The sequence below is a fragment of the Nelumbo lutea genome, chromosome 8, assembly GCF_056320005.1.
Source record: "Nelumbo lutea isolate HS-2025 chromosome 8, American lotus-T2T, whole genome shotgun sequence".
In the NCBI taxonomy this organism is placed as follows: domain Eukaryota; kingdom Viridiplantae; phylum Streptophyta; class Magnoliopsida; order Proteales; family Nelumbonaceae; genus Nelumbo; species Nelumbo lutea.
The window spans coordinates 18,715,039-18,733,681 of record NC_142691.1 but is presented as its reverse complement, the minus strand read 5'-3'; the positions used below and the strand labels follow the sequence as shown (position 1 = coordinate 18,733,681).

Here is an 18,643-nt window from a genome sequence, read left to right as displayed (position 1 = left end):
CGGAGACTCCACCCAGGGGAGAACTCTAGGAACTTTAATATTTTCTATAATCGTAGGTTGCCAGAATCCTACTTCTTCTGGTCTTCTCTTTGTTGCATATCTGAATCGCAACTGCAACTTTTGATCTAGCCGTTTGTATTCGATATATAATATGTGAAAACAATCGTCTCAGCAAGTACTACATACTAACAGAAAAGTCCGAAGATTTTATTTGCAGTTTTTGAGAACGAAGTCCTTGTTTTGGTCTCTAAAATTAGATTTTCTAAAACCTTTCCCTTTATAAAGTTTATGTCTTTGGTTGGTTTAACACACGATTTTCAAAGTCGGACCGGAATGGACGACCGGACTGGAAAAATTGGGAAGCAGTCAGGTGATTAATTCCGTTTTTCTCCAAAACTGGATATTTATAAAAAATATTGATTTAGTCAGTAAATCACTGATTTGGGTGGTTGAACCATTTAACGGTTTTAATTTTTTTTTATTTTTTAGTTTTCATTAATTTTTTATATTTTTTTTATCAGTATGGGCCGACCGTTCAACCTGGGAACTGGACCCCTGATTGATTTGTTCTCTGGGTTGGTTTTAAAAACCTATTTTGAATACGAGTTGGTTTAGGAAGTCTCTTCAGTTAATTACTTTAATGTTGAATTAAAAGTTGAGAGAGAGAGAGAAGAAGGTTGATAGTTGTAACAACTGATAAAGACTTCATTAATATCAGCAATTCTTTTTAGGGTAGCCCATTCCCTTTCCCTTAACCCCCCACCCCTGGTGGCAGCGAGATTTGATCATAGGTCTCTACTTCGACGAGTCAGAAAACCTACCAACTGAGTCACCATAGGTTGGCATTAATATCAGCAATTCAGCATAGACTTTTTGCCCTCTAATAGGAATTCGACATAGAGCTGTCAATGATTGAGACTAATTGAGCTTATTAAATCTGACCCAATAGAGCCGATTATAAATAATAAGGTTTTTTTATTGCTATTTTCTCTTGCTCCCTTTTCAACATCTCCAATAAAATGATTGTTATATTTCATGTAAAATTATTAAATGAATCAAGCTTTTTATGAGTTATTTGAGATCGGTTTATGAAAAGTTCAATTAAGTTCAGTTATACTTATAATCGAGCTTCGAGCTGAGTTTGAATTCGATATATAGGCTTATCTATTAATCAAGCCAAGCTTGAGTGAGGCTCGCAAGCCTAATGGAGCTATATATCTATATCTTTCGCCTATCTATCTATCTATCTATCTATCTCTCTCTCTCTCTCTCTATATATATATATATATATGTATATATATATATATATATATATATATATATATATATACATACATACATAATAAATACTTTTTATAATTCTTAATTTTTTTATGCAAAAAAAAACTTTTATTCTTTATAGGAAGCTTGGCTTATGGTCAAACTCGAGTTGAATCAAGCATGAACTTGCGAGCTTTTGAGCCAAGCCAAATTTGAGCTCAAGCCTAGTATTGTTTTGGCAAGACGGGCTCGAATAACCAGGTATTCAACTTGGTTCAACTCGAATTCACCCATACATAGGTAACAAATGAAAGACATATGGTAAATATTGAAAGGTAACCTTGTCAAGTGCTAATATATATTTGCATGATGGATTCAGGTTTGGTTGGGTTATAATAGGTAAAACCGGTCCTGATCCAATTATAATTTGGACTTAAAATGCAGACCTATACTTGATTCATTAATATCAGGACTTAAAATGAAGATCCAATTACCCAAATCCTGTATAAAAGGGTCAGATTAGTTAGTTTGAAGTGTGAATAAACACTGGCCCATTCATACCTTGTACTAAAATTTAATTAATTATAATGAAGGGACAAGAATTGAAAACTAGACCATTTGGTTAAATAGGCTCTTCTGATATCATCTCAAGAAACGGTTCAATATAAAAAATTAACTATTTATTAAATGAGTTTCCTGAATGGGTTTTTATTGGCTAGATACCAACTCTTAAAAGAGTTTTGGTTTTTCTTTTTTTTTTTTGGATCATTCTCTGACTGTGTTCCTTCCATTTATATCTTCTCAAAAACCGTGAATTAATGCTTTGTTAAGTTGTGACTCGTGAGAACTCTTGAGAGCATAATTGCAATTGCATATTTTAGTCAGAAAGGAAAATACAGGGTGACTTTGGTTGCGATGAAAATTTATTTGCATTGATACAAAACTATGATAATAAAGATGAATTGGGTGCAAATTCTGATTAATGTTTTGTTGGAAATTTTATCCTTATTTTGTTTGGTTGTATACAAATAAAAGTAATAAGATCTGAACAGTAAAATCCAAAATAAAATTAAATCAGAATTTGTATTCTTTTCATTTGCATTCTCATGCATTTGTACTAATACAAATAAAATTACAATTTTGTTTTCTTTTGTTGTACATACATTACAAACTTAAGAAATCAACACCTTTGAAGTAACAGTAACTTCTTATGCATTTACATATAACACATTCATATTTATTGCATATAGGCACAAACAATCACATATGTAGCTGAATCTAAATCCTCAATTGGCACTTCCATCAGTTAATGATCCCATCCATGCTGGAGGTAGCATTCCTGTTTGCTCATGGACTGTCTTAAACAATGGTGGCAACATCCGGTACACTCCGGCAACTTCCGCCATGGCGTTGCTGCTCCCTGCTCCATCGGCCACCTCCCGGCCGCTTCCATTGCTCCAAATGCTGATCTTTGGCTGCAATCCTTTCACAGCCTCAGCATTGATCTTAGCAATCTCTTGAAACATGCCATTGTTGATCATCATGTAGTCTCTTAATGCATTGTAATTGCCTCCTAGGGCTTCTAGGAGGGTGTGTAGGTAAACACCTTGAGCTTGGGCAAGCACCATTATTCCTTCGGCCTCTTTCTTCTTTGCATAGAGCTCTCCATCTGCAACTTGTTGACGGGCAAAGAAAGCTGCCTCTGCAATTGCTTTCTGTGCCTCAGCTTCCTTTTCCTTCTCATATAGCACTGCTTCTGCCGCCTTTTGTTTCTTATATAGCTCCCAGTTTGCTTCTTGTACCTTGTGAAATTAAGCATGTAATATATTGGACTCTTAGTTGCTTGAATTTTAGATTTTTTAGGGTTAAATCTAAAACTTGCTCGGGAACCAATCACATGTCTGGCTTTGCTTTTTTATTTACTTGGGTTTTCCTAAAAAACGTTAAATTGGTCAGCGAACTGTTGACTTGGACAGTTGAATTGGTAAATCGTTCGATTTGGTCCATTTTTTATTTCTTTTAAATTTTAAAAACATCATAGGTTGGCCGTTCGGGCTGCACTGTCAAACTACTCAACCTGAACATCAGTGGCCAAAGCGGTTTCATTTCTAGGCGATTATTAAAACCTTGCTTCATCCAAATGGGCTTGATCACTAAAATAATTAGGCTGCATTTAGCATTCGTTATTTTAAGGACTTATTTCCTTTTTGCAGTTAAAATGCCCTTATGAACAGTGAATTTTTAACAGAAAAAAAGAGATAAGTCCTTAAGCAGCCCTGCCATGCATGGACAACTTCTGCTAGGTCACTAATGGTGACCTGGTAGAAGGTAAGTTTAATTTATATAACAAAAAATCTCTAATACAGACGGGTCTTTGGAGATTTTGAAAAGTTAAAGTAAGTTTAAGGCCTCATTAATGTGCTTACTCGGATAAATGTTTCCCAAATAACACATGGTTAAGCATGGAGGATAACATACTTACCCAAGTTGAGGGAGGGTATTAGTTACTTGGGCATCAATCTTCATTTTCCATAGGACCCGTTATTAACGTTAAGGCTATGTTTGGTTTGAAGGAAAAAGTAAAGAAAGGAAGGAAAAGGTAGGAAAACATTTACAAATCTTGTATAGATTTTTCTACCTTTCCCCACTTTTTCCTTCAAACCAAACACAGCCTAAATGAATGTAGATATATTGGTCAACGAACAGGGCCTAAGACAAATGGATAAAAATGAAGGGGAGTCTATGATAAGTATTGATAACCTCTTCTTTTATGAAAAAAAAAATTGTTGGGCTTGGGCTTGTTCAATCATAATAACCAGGCTTGGCTTGACTAGTTTTACTTGTAGGAAGTTGGGTTGGGCTTGGGCCCAAAAATCCGAATCTGCCCTAAGCCTGTATTAACTATTATGTTCAAATTGTTCAGTAGATGGTGCATACCCTGGTCTCGTACTCGACACTAGCCTTGCTCAGTAGTTCGGCCCTGAGTTTCTCTGTTCGTGTCAACGCGTTCATCCTCTCCACCTCCTTCTGCAACTCCGCTTCCCGAATGGCCACCGCCTTGGCTGCTTCCACCTCCGCCAGCTGAGACTGCCGAGCCCACCCAGCTTTCTTCATCGCCAGCTCCGCGTTCGCCTCGGCAACATCAGCCTCTCTCTACCCTCGATTACTCCTTTAACGAGCTCTTTAACGTGGGCAGAGAGCTTGTCGTGGGCGGACATGAGCTTGGCGTATTTGAGGAGGCTGGTCTCGTCGTCGGCTCGGGGACCAATGGTGAAAACGGCAGGGAGGATGAAGGGGAGCTTCTCGGCGCTCATGGCCTGGACTTCGAAGGTATAGTTTACAGGGGAGATGTCGAAGACGGTGTAGGACTGGCCGGGAAGGATCCATGCCTTCTTTTCTAGCTTTATGTCGCCTATGCCGACGCCGGTGATCGCTAGGTACTGCGACGCACTTGCCACCCTATACATGGCTGTATGTGTCTGTGTAGTAAGCTATACCAGAGAGAGAGAGAGAGAGAGAGAGAGAGAGAGAGAGAGAAGAGAAGGGTGGTGGTGGTGGGACTTACATACAATTTGTTAGAAGAGGAGGGACGAATTTATAGTTGACAGATCTAGAGATTATCACTTACGAAAAGAAAAAAAATTAGCGATTATCTGTACTTTGGTTCTAGTCAAATTTGTGTTAACATTTAACAAATTTAGAGATTGTTTATATTTCTTGTGTTGCGGCTGGAGGGGAATTTCAGAGGAAGCTTATTTATAAGTTATAAACACCATTGACAAATACCCCTCTCTACTTTCATTTGTAACAAATACCCCGCTGAACTTTTATATTGTGACAAACACTCCCCTTTATCAGCAAATTTCATAAAAGATATTCATTTGACTGTTTAAAGTTTCTTTAAATTTTAAAACTGCCCTTTTGTTTTTTTTTTTGAATTTATCCTTTCACTTACACTTTGATAACCCAACAATTCCTGAAAATATTTGTTTTTATATGATTAAAATAGCTGGTGTGGCATAAGTGTAAATAGGTTTTTCTCCAATGACGACAATAAAATTACTTTTTTCTCTGTGATGGAATAAAAAATGATCAAAATATTATTGTGATACGTCCAATAAGATCCTAGACCTCTAATCGGACCCTCTTGTATCGGTATTTTAATCTTTGCTGCATAAGAGATATATTTTTTTTTTGGGTATTGCTATTTGACTCTTTTGTATTTGACAATGACAGACGGGATAGTTATTTTGCTGATGAGATAGTGGCAACAATTTTTAGCAAAGAGTGATATAGGGTTCTTGCTGCTACTCGCTAGATGGTTCTCTGATGATATGTTTGTGTAGGTTAAAGTTTAGGAGAAAATCAGAAAATGGGCCTGAAATAGACAAAAGGGAGAATGACTTTGCCCATTTTCATCATTTTGAAAATTTCATTTAGAAGATATTTTTGTAATTTAACACCTTACATCAAGTGACTTAATGGTTAGGGGGTCTTTGTGGCAACATAAAAGTTCATAGGGCCTTTATTATAAATAAAAGTAAAGGGGCTCTTTTTAATTTGCCCTAAAATAAATATATTTTCTCTATAATATTATCCTCTTTGGCCTGGGAAAAACTTTGGCTGTTTGTGAGCTCCCTAGTATGACATATTATCCCACTCTATTACTCTGTTAGGTCAGAAATACAGATATAGATCATGCATATACAAGATTTTCAACTGAACATATTTATAATTGCAAATAATCGTTTACCCCACACCCTTATAATATGTCATGAACAGGAAGTTCCCTGGTTGGAAGACTTTGAATATGGAATTTATATCTCTAGGTCAATGGTCAAAATATTGATACACGCAATACTGTATTGATGCATATCGATATATATATTATATTTCTATAAGACAGTTTGAAAAGAATATAAATACAAATATATATAATACAAATACATATAAAATAATACAAAATACAAGATTTTGCACTTTGTATTTGTACTCCTTTCAAACTGAGCCTAAGCATCAAATGTATTTTATCATTCTAAAGTTTTAAAGCCTCTCAATCATGTATATTCATGTGTATAAAAATCCCAAGCATGTGTAAATCCATGTGTATCCAGGTGTATCAACACGGATACGATACTTGACTCTTTCTTCCGGTGGCAGGAACCCAAATGAAACAAGAACTGAAATAGATTTAAAAGATCATTTTTATTCCAATCGGTCATGTGTTCCTTCGTATTTCATATTTTCGTTCTGTTTCATGGATTATCTGTCACGCCTTATTTGTAGCAGATACGGAGTTGAATTGTGTTAGTTTTACAAGGGACTTCGGCTGGCGCTTCTCAGAAATGCTTTAATATTATTAATTTTCAGATAGTCAGCAATAAGAGGGAGAAAGAGAAAACTCCAGGAATTTGCTTGGAACCAACTGCAAAATGATGATGTTTCAATTGGTAAATTCCCTCGGGTTGTAGGGGAGACTTGGGAAAAAATTCTGCTTTCAGGGTATTGGCTGCCCCGTTGTGTAATCTCATGAAGCAAGAAAAGAGGAATTTGCTTGGTGATTTAAGAATTAGGTAAGGTGTTAGGTGGAGTGCTTATTTGAAAAAAAAAGGATTGGATTACTTGACCTTGAAAAGCAATTTAGTTAATGACCCTCAGTAAAGGATGGATAGGGAGAATCAGTATTCATCTCTAGACGATCTTGGCCCATAAGATGCATATGCTTTCGTCCTCCATGACTGGTTGATCCAAATATAAACTTAGGATCCCTAAGTTTTAGAACTACATGAGACTATTTTCTTTGGTTAATGAGTTTGATGTGTATAAACTTCATGCATCGAAATTCCAAATTGCAACACAGCAATTGGGTGTGTAATGTTTATAGCTAGAGACAATGAGCGGGTAACAAGTAACTAGGGGAATATGACCCAAGAAAGTTTGGACTTTGGACCTGAAGATGAAACTTGGGTTGGGTTGGTTGAGAATTTATTAAATATTCAATGGACACAAACGACACAATCAATTGGGTTGAGGATTACAATATAATATTGTGACTTGTGAGAGGATTAAGGGAACTTCAGAATTATTTAACGGAGAAGTACAAACATGTCCAATGCAGATTACTAATTTCTATTGTAGAGTTAAAAACATTCAAAAGGTCAAAAATTCACACTCCATGCATCTATATCCGCCTATGAATTGACATAAATTCCGACTGACACTTACCCCAAATATACTTTGAACCAACAAATTCAAATTCTAACCATAGGCTGAACCGTCATTCTTCCATTATTTAATGGGAGAAAGAGATCAGAATCATCGGATATGTTTCCAGTAAGAGTTTGCGTTGAAATTCCCGTAGACAATTTTCTAATGTGAATAAAATTAGTCAACTTTCAGAGCCCATTTAGGATTTCTATTAAATCCAAAAGACACATTATTTGATTGGATGAACAGAAATTATTTTATCAGTTCAATCTCGGGGCGTGGTCCAAATCACACTATTTGATTGGCTCTTTATCAATCATGTAATGAGGTTAGACTTTCAGAAAACAAGCTACTTACACAGAAACATATTTACTCCACAATCAGCAGATGGCTTCTATGATGAATCAACCATGCGCTAATAGATTCTTCTTCTGTTACTAATCCTTGTTTGCATGCTTCCCACTATTTCTTGACGATTGATTCCATTGGCGGTACTAAACAAGACTGTCCTAGACTTTTCTCCCTTGTCTTCATTTCTTCAATAATCAAGTTCGCACTTCTAATCTGTCAGGGAAATCAGAAAACGGCAATGACCACAGAGCCATATGTAATTTAAGTTCATGATGATTTTTTGCCAATATGAAATGTGAAGGTTGACAGATGGATCAATGTGGTTTACCTGTTCCTCCAGGTTCCTCATCTTTTCACTCACCGAATTTACAACCGTTTGCTCCCTGTAATAACCAAATTTAACAAACATAACCATGAGCTGCAAACAATAATATATAAAGACAGACAATGGTCACACTGTAGATCAGATACTTAATTTGCTGCCCTTGGTACTCTATCCGGCTCAAGTCTGAGATCTCCAATTCGACAACCAACCTAAAATAGCTGTTTCATCCTGTCTATTTTCTTGAGTCTCTTTTTGAATCTCTAAAATTCAACTGGGGTTTATTTTCTATATCAGGTTTACTCTCCTGCATTTTTTGGACAAGTAATTTTATTGGAATAACAAAAGGGGAAACTCATAATAGATTAGGAAGCAGCCTCCACAAAGAATGGTTGATATTTGGAATTTTGTCACCCAAGTTTCAATCTACATGGAGCTTTATTAAATAACTGAGTCAAAACATTAACAACATTGGTTAAATATTGATTATATTTTTAGACCAATAAGCCTTGTTAACGACATCTATAAGGCGGTGACAAAGGTGTTAGCTAAAAGAATGAGAGGGGTAATGGGAAAACTAATATCAGAGTCTCAGGGAGCTTTCGTAGATGGGAGGCAAATTATCGATGGCATTCTAGTGGCAAATGAATTCATTGACTCCAAAAGAAGAAGTGGGGAGGAGGGGTATTGCTCAAAGTGGACTTGGAAAAGGCGTACGACCGTGTAAATTGGGAGTTTTTGGATTACATGCTTAAAAGGTTCAACTTTGGGAGGAGGTGGAGGAATTGGATAAAGGTGTGCATAACAACAGCTAGCTTCTCTATCTTGGTAAGTGGTGTTTCAACAGTCAGATTTCAGAGTTTGGGGCCTAAGACAAGGTGACCCCCTATCTCCCTTGATGTTTATTTGTGTATTAGAAGCTTTAAGTATGTGGTTGACGTTGCAAGGAGCCTCCTTTTTTCTTCTTATGTTCCTATTAAGTTTTGGGGGATGCTGTCCTGACAGCTACATACTTGATAAACCGAATGCCTTCCCGAGTTTTGGGTTTTAAAACCCCCTTTAGCCTCCTATTTCTAAATGAGGATCACTTCTCTCTTCCTCTCCGAGTGTTAGGGTGCACTTGTTATGTTCATGTTCACAGTCATCAGAGACATAAGTTTGAGCCTAAAGCACACAAGTGTGTCTTCTTGAGATATGCCTCCACACAAAAGGGGTATTGTTGTTTTGATCCGGTTCGTGGCACTCACTTTGTTTCCAGAAATGTCACATTTGCTGAGTCTGTTCCTTTCTTTGGTACTTCTCCTGAGGGGGAGCATTCAGAGGAGTTGTTCGTGGTGTCACCATTTGTCTCACTTCCAATCCCCATTGAGTCTCCTTTCATCGAGTCTTCTAGTGGGTCTTCTTCTCATGTTCCTGCTCCCCCTCCTCCTGCTCATCCTCCCACATTTTCTTCCCATCCTATTGTCCGAAGGTAGTACTGGAGACAAAGACTCAGGGATGTGCAAGTTGTTTCCACACCTTTAGATGAGCCTCTTGCACCTCCCATCACTATTGAGGTAATAGGTCAGCCATCTTCTACCACTTTTGATACCTTCCTTGACCTTGATCTCCCTATTCTCTTCGTAAAAGCAAACGGAAATGTAAAGCTCATTGCATTTCCAAACACTTGTCCTATAGCCTCCTTTCCCCTTCCTACTATTCCTTCATTGCCTTTGTTTCCACACATGTAACTCCTTGGCCTATCCTAGATGCCTTGTCCAAACCAGAATGGAGGGATGCTATGATGATCAAATTAGATTTTTGCATAAGAACAATACCTGGGAAATTGTGTACTTTCAGAGGGAAAGAAACCGGTTGGCTGTAAGTGGGCGTTCACTATCAAGTATCATTCAAATGGTACTATTGAATGATTTAAGGCCCGTTTGGTTGCTAAAGGATACACTCAGATGTATAGAATTGATTACCTGGAGACTTTGCCCTAGTGGCCAAAATGACTTCAGTTCAAGTTTTGTTATCTTTAGCTACTATTTTTGATTAGCCACTTCATCAATTCAATATTAAAAATGGTTTCTTGAATGTGGACCTACATGAAGAGGTCTCTATGTCTTTACCTCCAGGGATGTATGGGAAGGAGATGCAAGGGAAGGTCTATAAACTGAAGAAGTCCCTTTATGGCCTTCAACAATCTCCTAGAGCCTGGTTTGACAGATTTCAGGATGCCCTTGTTACTTCTGGGTACACATAGACTCATTCAGATCATACCCTATTTGTTAAGAGGAGAGATTCCTTAGTGACCCTTTTGATTGTCTATGTTGATGATATTGTGGTTATTGGTAATGATACTCAGGAAGTTACTCATCTTAAAAGATTTCTTAACATTGAGTTTGAGATTAGACTTGGGTGAACTCAGATATTTCTTAGGAATTGAAGTTTCCAGGTCTAAGGATGGCATTTTCATTTCTCAACGACATATTGCAGAGATGGTAATGATATTCAACATGGCACCTTGCAGAGATTGGCAAATTGGGTGCTCGACCAGATTCCACTCCTATAGACCTAAATCATAGGCTGTCAGCCACTGATGGTGAATTGTTGACTGATAGGGAAGTGTTCCAGAGACTGGTTGGGAAGTTATTATATCTTTGAATGATTCGACCAGATATTTCCTATGTAGTTAGTGTAACTAATTAGTTCATGCATTCTCCCAGAGATACACATTTAGCAGCTGGTGAGAGGGTTCTGTGCTATCTAAAAGGGATTTCAGGGAAGGGTACCTTGTTTTCTAAGCATGAACACGTGAAGTTGGAAGCATACATTGATGTTGACTAGGCTAGATGCATCGATGATAGGAGGTCCATTTCAGGTTAATGTGCTATGGTGGTAGGGAACATTGTATCATGAAAGAGTAAGAAGCAGTCTGTAGTGGCTAGATCCTTATCTGAAGCAGAGTACAGGGCAATGGCACATGGAGTTTCAGAACTTTTGTGGTTGAGATTACTTTTAGAAGAATTGGGTATAGACTGTGAAAAGCCAATGATGTTATATTGTGACAACCACTAGGCCGCTATCAACATTGCACATAATCTTGTTCAGCATGACAGAACTAAGCACATAGAAGTTGACAGGCACTTTATATGGGAGAGAGTTGTTTCAGGAGAAGTCTGTCTACCATTTATTGCTTCTGAAGAACACTTGGTTGGTGTTTTGACAAAAGGTGTTCCTAAAGGAAAGTTGGTTCACTATATAAGAAAGCTAGGCATGATTGATATCTATGCTCATCTTGAGGTAGAGTGTAGAGAGATTGGGCCGAATGGGCCCTAGCCCATTATCTTATTGATTAGTTCTTTCTTGTTATTTTGTTCTTAATGGGCCTTCAATTCTTTTTATGTTTTCTAAGTATGCTAATGAGGTGGACGCCCACTTAAGGGCAGACTTGTAATTTATGTAATCTTAGTAATATTAATAAAAGATTAGAGTGGAGAAAGGGGCAATTATTGAATTCCTCCTCCTTTCTCCCTTCTTTGCCATTCTTCCTTCTTCATCTTGCTGTCTTCTTCTTCTCTTCCTCTTCTGCTATAATCTGAAATATTTTACTATTTTTTTATTGGTCTGAATCACATCTCTATGCAACCAAAAAATCATGGGGTGTACAGGGATCTTAAAGAGGGGTAACGGGAAGTTATATAGATATTGATGCCTGATTGGAGAGGGGAACTTTGATAAGGCCTTAGATTTATTGCACGAGACTAAAAATTGACCTTCTTCCTGGACCTGGATCAGCTAATGGTTGAAGGTGACTCAGGTGGCAGTAGGAAAAAAAGACTTCCATTAACAAAAGATCATATATACATTGACATCATATTATGCAAGTCAAGTGGCATGTAGAATGAATGAACTGCTTTAGTGTTCCAACTTCCAAGGTCTGTCAACAGCTGGCTGATAGCTAGAGGAGTGGGAAGGGAAAGTTTGTATTGGGGACACTTGGGCATTGAGTATATATCAAATTATATTGTTTATGGATTTACGTGGCAGTGCACAATGGTCCCCTCATCTAAGTCTTGTTCAGGTGTGTTTTTCTTTTGCTTGTTCTCTTTTTCATATTCAAAAAGAATGATTCATTCTAGGTAGTATTAATTTCAATCTTCATGGTGTGAAGTTTTCTATGTCAAATTGAACATTATGCTCACAATAACATCGGATGAAATAAGGTCCTTCCAGACATTTTGGCTGGAAATGGGACAATGTACTTACCGTTTTTTGGTCCTTAATTGTCTCCATCATTGTCCCAAAAATACTGGGTTTCCAATCCAACAGAATAGCGGTGTTGTGTTTCTTTCCAATGCCGAATGGCATGACCTTCTTTATACCTGAACCAAAATTTTCAGATAAGAAAGCTAACAGAAAAAGCAACAAGCAAATTTTTGGTTATAACTATAAGGACTATTTTAATCATAAAGGAAATAATTCTTATTTTGTAAAGTTAACTACCTCCCACACCCAACAAAACCACAGATAACACAAATCCAAAGGTTCTCAGAAGTTCCACAAACAGAACAATTTGACTTCTCAGGCTGTTGCTGGCAATATCGGCAAACCTGAGATGAAATGTAATGGTCATGTGAATTGCTAATAATAATCCAAGAATAACCTTGAAGGGGTGGGGGGTGGGGGGGAGGGGGTTGAGTTTCCCAACAGCTAGCCATCAAGCCTGAATTGAATCATTACAAACCATCAATATCTCTACTTTCCCACAGAATTTCAACAAGAATAGGAAAACAACTGCCAAAATAAACGGTCCAATGTGTTTATTGCAAGAAGTTTTGCATGAGGGGACACTGTCTACTAGAAAACTAAACACATTGTATATTCATAGTCATGTGCCTTAAACAAATAGACATCTTGTTCACATGAACATCACTTTTTTGAGAGAAGGTAAAGTATTGTATTAAAATGTAGCAAAAAGATTACAACATCCTACACAGAAAGAAACTGTGAAGGGCCTATATCCTTTCTGTGCATTTCTATCTTATATTCATAGATACAAAAAGAGATCTTGAATCAAAATAAGAACTATAAGGTTTGCCCCTGAAACTTTCATCCAGATTGTCCAAACTACTGTTCACATGAACATCACTCCTTGTATTGTCACTTTGAAATGCTAAAGCTTTAAATGGTATAGGCAATTGTTTCTTTTGAAAGAACAAATATGGTCTAGGCCACAAATTACTCATGCCAAACTTGGTAAAAGAAATCTCTGTAGAACTACGAGATGTCTTACACCAAAAAACTTTGGGTATAAGCTTTAGTGCCTAAGAAGTAGTTCAACTTCTGAATCTTATCTCAGTTCCAAACTACTTTGGGTCAAGACTCGTGAGAAAAAAGAGAGAAACTAAGGAAAAAACAAGGAAATTTTTGGGAAAGAAACTACTAGCACATAAGAACAAATAAAGCAATTACAGAAATTGGAGAAAATAGGGAAACAGGGGCAGTTAAAAATTTTGACATAAAATACCAAACTATTTCCTTAATTGCTCACCGGACAAGAAGAGTCTGTCCATTTTGAAATACAAGAACAATGGAAAGAATGATTGCAGATAGTTGTGAGGATTCCACTCATGTCTTGGTCTAACCTCTCTGTAAAAATTGAGAAATTAACAACAGTAAGGAAACCAGTTTATTAGACAGTGAGAAGGAAGACAAAATAAGGACAAAGAAATGACCAGGGGGGAGTACCAGAACTAATCTGGAAGGGCTACATTGCAATATAAGCAAGAACAAGACAATATACTTGCAGCCCCAAGTGACTCAGTGATCAGTAGAATGACAGTGAAATTTGCATTAAAAGGTTATAAAGAAAATGAAAATCTGCAAATTTACTCCAAGAATGGAGGGAAATATGTGAAGGTAAATAATTAAAAAATTGAGACAAAATTAGCAGCTTCAAATATTATTGTCTAATGAAAGGAACAAATCAAGCAACTCATCCAAATAATTGAAATTTACCAGATAATGGCAAAAGAATTTTGATCCGACATAAATTAATAGGGTAAAATGAGAGACACAGGGTACATAAACAAGGATTAATATGTACACTCTAATGACTTGGAAGAAAACACTATTAGTTTCCAAGTCTATGAAATTGAGACTTGTATACAACAAGAGCACTATCAATTAAGATAAAAAGTATACAACGGGCAGATAGTAAGACAAAAGCAAAAGGAGCCTGCCAAGAGAACAAAATAAGCAAGGAGAGAGTGAATAGAAAACCCCTGAAGAGCCAATTTACAGGCCTCTTCTGCAAAACAAACTACAAAAATAAATCAATTAAATCAATAAGGCAGAACTCAAAGTAGTTAGCAAGCAAAGCAATTGTCAAAATTTGATAAATGGATCATATTTTCTGGTCTTCTGTTCAAGTAAAACAAAATGCCTTTATGGGACATGCTCATAAAGAGACAAAGACAGTTTATTGTATTTCAACAAGGAGAGAGGAGTATATGACTCAACCAGGGAAACCTTGTCATTTTCATCTCTGACAGGCATTGGTTAATTATTTTGATCCAGGACATGCCATTTTACGGAATTTCATCAGTTTTTCTGACAGACTGTATGGAAAATCTTACCAAGGCATACGGGACAATAGGGCTGCTCCATTGAGCTTGCAGACGAGAACTGTGCATGTTCGATCAATGCAGCGTACTGTGCATCTACTATAAAAAGGACACGACAAACTATTTCCTGCATCCAATCCACAAAAGAATAAATCAGTAAGTTCTGTAACGAAAGGTATGACAGTGTAACAGAATGCTCAAAATACACAAGAGATAATTAATCAAGACAGACCTCCTGAGACGAGAAACGCCTTCCGTTGAAATGCTTGTAAAAATCATCAGCAGAATTCTGATTATCAAGCCTTATAAGAACACTATACTGGTCCCCCATTCCATCATTCCTGAATTCCCATCGGAATAACAATCAATCATGAAAAGAATTAAAAGAAAAGGAAAACGGAATGGGGCAATGATCTAAACGGTTTGCAAGTTTCATTTAAATAAAACCTGACGAGTCGCATCTCCAATATGTGCTGAATGAACGAATCGCAGAACTGGCAGAAGTTCTGTGCTTTCAAGTGATTTGGTACTGCTAGCACGCAAAGATATGGTTTCCTGTCGACCTGATAAAAGCCAAGAAGGACCACACCAGGCACGGAAATTTTATCATATAAAGAATGCTTGAAGATTTTCAAGCAAAAAGGACATAATACTAATTCTTGATTTCTTATTTGATCTTCATTCTCGCCTATTTCCAATTTCTAAAGAACTCTAAGTCCAAGACGAACTGGAACCGGAAGAATGAAGGCAAGAAAGGTGAACTTAGACGGAAAAGAAGGACAAGTCCACACTTACCGGAAGTTGAGAAGTTGAGGAAAATATATCATCACGATAAAGAATCATAACCCCCCTGGTTTCTAGGATTCCAGGGTTTCCGGACGAGAAGGCCAGCGACTGAGTGACGTCAGAGCCAGAAGGCTCGCTCATATCGCCGGGATCAACTGCGGTTGATGGACGGAGTACATCTTCAGGCGTCGAGCCGGTGGCAGCGCTGTCGCTGGTAGAGGTGGTTGACATGGTTGAGTCTTGAATAATGAATAGTTTCGAACTTTCGACGGTTTCGAATTCAATCCATTGAATTATTTATAGTTTCCCGCCGGGCAAGAACCGGAGAACTCAACCGGCTACACAACCGGTTCAACCGGAACTATAAGTTTTATTTCTTTGATTGTTGAACGCTGGGTGGCGGCCTGGCGGGTGCAGGAGCCGGATCTCCTTCAAGCAAAAGTGCAAAACCTCTGCGCACAGCATGCCATTTTTTAGTGGTTTGCTGAACCTTGGGCGAACCCTTACTAGTTTGCAGTAGCTTACTAGGACCAACTCGATCCGACCAAAAAACAGAAAAACCGGGCGGTTCAACTGAGCACCAGGGAAATTTGGTCAACTTACGACTACCGTGGACAGAGCTTAGAAATGTTTCCAACAGATGAAGCCAACACAGTTATTACCGGAATGGGCGAAGATCTCTTGTCCGAAGAATCCCAGCTCTGTTCTTCTCCTTCGTCTAATCGTCTTTTCCATTTCTTTGACTAGCATTCTTTCTCTTTATTTCCACGGATGAAAAGATGGAAACCAGAACCCTAAAACTATCTCCCGGTTACAGTCTCTTCTCTGCAACCAAAATCGCTCAAAAGAACATTGTTTTCTTCCAGATCTGCGTCTTCCTGATTACTTTTTTAGCTTACGCTTCGTTCCACGCTTCTCGAAAGCCCCCAAGCATTGTAAAGAGCGTCCTAGGCCCCGAAGTACAATCTAATGAAGCTGCAATTTCCGAAACTGGGCGCAATTCGAGCTCAACTGATACCGGTTGGGCTCCGTTTGATGGAGAACGTGGACCTCATAGGCTGGGAGAACTCGATCTGGCTTTCCTGTCTGCGTATTCTTTAGGGATGTATTTTGCTGGGCATATTGGTGATCGAATTGATCTTCGGCTCTTTCTGACATTTGGGATGGTTGCGAGTGGGGTTTCTACAATTGCTTTTGGGTTGGGATATTGGTGGAAGATACATTCTTTAGGGTTTTTCTTGGTGGTTCAGATTGTGAGCGGGTTGTTTCAGTCGACCGGATGGCCTTGTGTTGTTGCGGTTGTTGGGAATTGGTTCGGGAAAGCGAAGAGGGGACTGATAATGGGGATCTGGAATTCTCACACTTCGGTTGGCAATATCGTTGGTTCGGTTGTTGCTTCGTCTGTGTTAGATTTTGGTTGGGGCTGGTCGTTTGTGTTGCCGGGCATTTTCATAATTTTGGTTGGCATTTTGGTTTTCCTGTTCCTTGTCGTGAATCCTGAAGATGCAGGGTTTGTTTCTCCTGGGAAAGAGATAGAGATGAGTTCTGAAGTTGAATCCATGAAGAATTTGGAAGAGATCAACGGGGAAGAAGAGGGTCTCCTTCACTCCGAACATCCAGATTCAACAGCTGCAATTGGATTCTTAGAGGCTTGGAGGTTACCGGGTGTAGCACCGTATGCTTTTTGCCTTTTCTTCTCAAAACTCGTGGCTTACACCTTCCTGTACTGGTTGCCTTTCTATATAAGGCACACAGGTATGTATGTGATTGCTAAAATTTTAGCTCCAAGCTCTACTTCAGTAATGAAATTCTGGATTGGGTTAGTATTTACTTTAAATTCATATTTGCACTGAAGCTGTTGCTGGGAAGCATTTATCAAACAAAACTGCGGGAATGCTGTCAACGATATTCGATATAGGAGGAGTATTTGGTGGCATTATGGCGGGATACATTTCTGATAGAACTGAGGCCCGTGCTCTTACATCAATTCTATTCTTGATTTTCTCAATTCCTTCTCTTATTCTTTATCGTATTTATGGAAGCTTCTCTATGTCCACCAACATTGTGTTGATGTGCCTTTCTGGATTGCTTGTGAATGGCCCGTATGCACTTATTACCACAGCTGTTGCAGCTGATCTGGGTACACAGAGCTCGATCAATGGGAATTCCCGAGCTTTAGCTACTGTCACAGCTATCATAGATGGTACTGGTTCTGTTGGTGCAGCTTTGGGCCCACTGCTGACAGGATATATTTCGACCAGAGGATGGAATAGTGTTTTTGTGATGCTTATTCTTGCTATTCTTTTTGCGGCTCTGTTCTTGATTCACCTTGCGCACGCAGAGATTAGAAGCAAGATGAGTGAAGGAAGATAGCTTTGTTACAAGAAGAGAGTGTAGTGACAGAAACCTCTATTACTCAGCCATTTTCTTATTCTATTTTTTGTTCTGGCTGCTCATTTAGTCATTCTTTATACTTGTTCATTTTCGGTCTTTAGTAAATGCATGTAAAGTAGAACCACACATGAATGAAATTCTCCCTTTTCTCCATTTTATCAGAAGTGATCTGGGATATTGACATCATATTGTTTTTTGGGTTTCTTCTAACAATGCAATACTTCCATGTCTACTATCTGGCCGGGAATACAATATCAAATTATCCTCTGTTCAATTGGAAAAACTTGTTTCTTCTCTCTCAATAATGTGTTTATGTTTCTTTAATCAACAACAATATAAACAGAAATTATACATTCCTTCACTAATTGACCCCAAATATGTTGCTCTTACACTTCCAAAATCCCTTCTTCACCAATTATACATTCAGCTTCCAAAATCCCTTCTCCAGGGGTTTCCATACTCTTATAGCCTTAACCTTTTTTGTTGAAGAAGCAGCCTTGATAATATGCTTACTTCGTAGAATATTGAATGTTTTTGCATCAGCTTAATGCACTAAATGTGATCATACCTTTGATTATGTTATTACCTGGTTCAGCCTTCAGTTAATGGATGTTTGAGTTCTTCAAGAGGAAGAAAGCAATTGCTGTACATGAACCACCTATTTGTGTGTGTTTGTTATGGGCCCGAGAATAGGATCTCGTCATGGGTCGGT

General features: G+C 38.0%; 2 protein-coding genes and 1 pseudogene across 3 annotated transcripts; 1 reads left to right on the top strand and 2 right to left on the bottom strand.

Moving 5' to 3' along the window:
• Nucleotides 1-2,317: 2,317 nt before the first annotated feature.
• Nucleotides 2,318-4,774, bottom strand: LOC148843129 (flotillin-like protein 4 pseudogene; annotated as a pseudogene). Its single transcript, XR_016103823.1, has 2 exons — nucleotides 4,198-4,774; nucleotides 2,318-3,062 (listed from the first exon to the last, which is right to left on the bottom strand). The product of XR_016103823.1 is annotated as a flotillin-like protein 4 pseudogene (transcript).
• Nucleotides 4,775-7,675: 2,901 nt separating this feature from the next.
• LOC148843128 (BRAP2 RING ZnF UBP domain-containing protein 2-like) lies at nucleotides 7,676-15,880 on the bottom strand. The gene is made up of 9 exons (XM_088959787.1): nucleotides 15,547-15,880; nucleotides 15,199-15,314; nucleotides 14,984-15,092; nucleotides 14,764-14,878; nucleotides 13,677-13,774; nucleotides 12,629-12,735; nucleotides 12,392-12,507; nucleotides 8,147-8,201; nucleotides 7,676-8,031 (listed from the first exon to the last, which is right to left on the bottom strand). The coding sequence occupies exons 1-7, from the start codon at nucleotides 15,766-15,768 to the stop codon at nucleotides 12,405-12,407; spliced, it is 870 nt and encodes a 289-aa protein (XP_088815913.1). The 5' UTR covers nucleotides 15,769-15,880; the 3' UTR covers nucleotides 7,676-8,031; nucleotides 8,147-8,201; nucleotides 12,392-12,404.
• A 274-nt stretch (nucleotides 15,881-16,154) lies between these two features.
• G3PP5 (Major facilitator superfamily protein) lies at nucleotides 16,155-18,084 on the top strand. Its single transcript, XM_088959786.1, has 2 exons — nucleotides 16,155-17,292; nucleotides 17,393-18,084. Exons 1-2 carry the CDS (start codon nucleotides 16,317-16,319, stop codon nucleotides 17,908-17,910), a joined length of 1,494 nt encoding a protein of 497 aa, XP_088815912.1. The 5' UTR covers nucleotides 16,155-16,316; the 3' UTR covers nucleotides 17,911-18,084.
• The last annotated feature ends 559 nt before the right edge of the window (nucleotides 18,085-18,643 follow it).

Excerpts from the sequence above, each read along its gene's own strand:
- LOC148843128 (XM_088959787.1), bottom strand. The coding sequence starts at position 15,768 with ATGTCAACCACCTCTACCAGCGACAGCGCTGCCACCGGCTCGACGCCT. Across the intron at positions 15,315-15,546 it reads CCTCAACTTCTCAACTTCCG|GTCGACAGGAAACCATATCT; the intron begins GTAAGTGTGGAC and ends GGCTTTTATCAG. Across the intron at positions 14,879-14,983 it reads GGCGTTTCTCGTCTCAGGAG|GAAATAGTTTGTCGTGTCCT; the intron begins GTCTGTCTTGAT and ends GATTGGATGCAG.
- G3PP5 (XM_088959786.1), top strand. The coding sequence starts at position 16,317 with ATGGAAACCAGAACCCTAAAACTATCTCCCGGTTACAGTCTCTTCTCT. Across the intron at positions 17,293-17,392 it reads TTTCTATATAAGGCACACAG|CTGTTGCTGGGAAGCATTTA; the intron begins GTATGTATGTGA and ends TTTGCACTGAAG.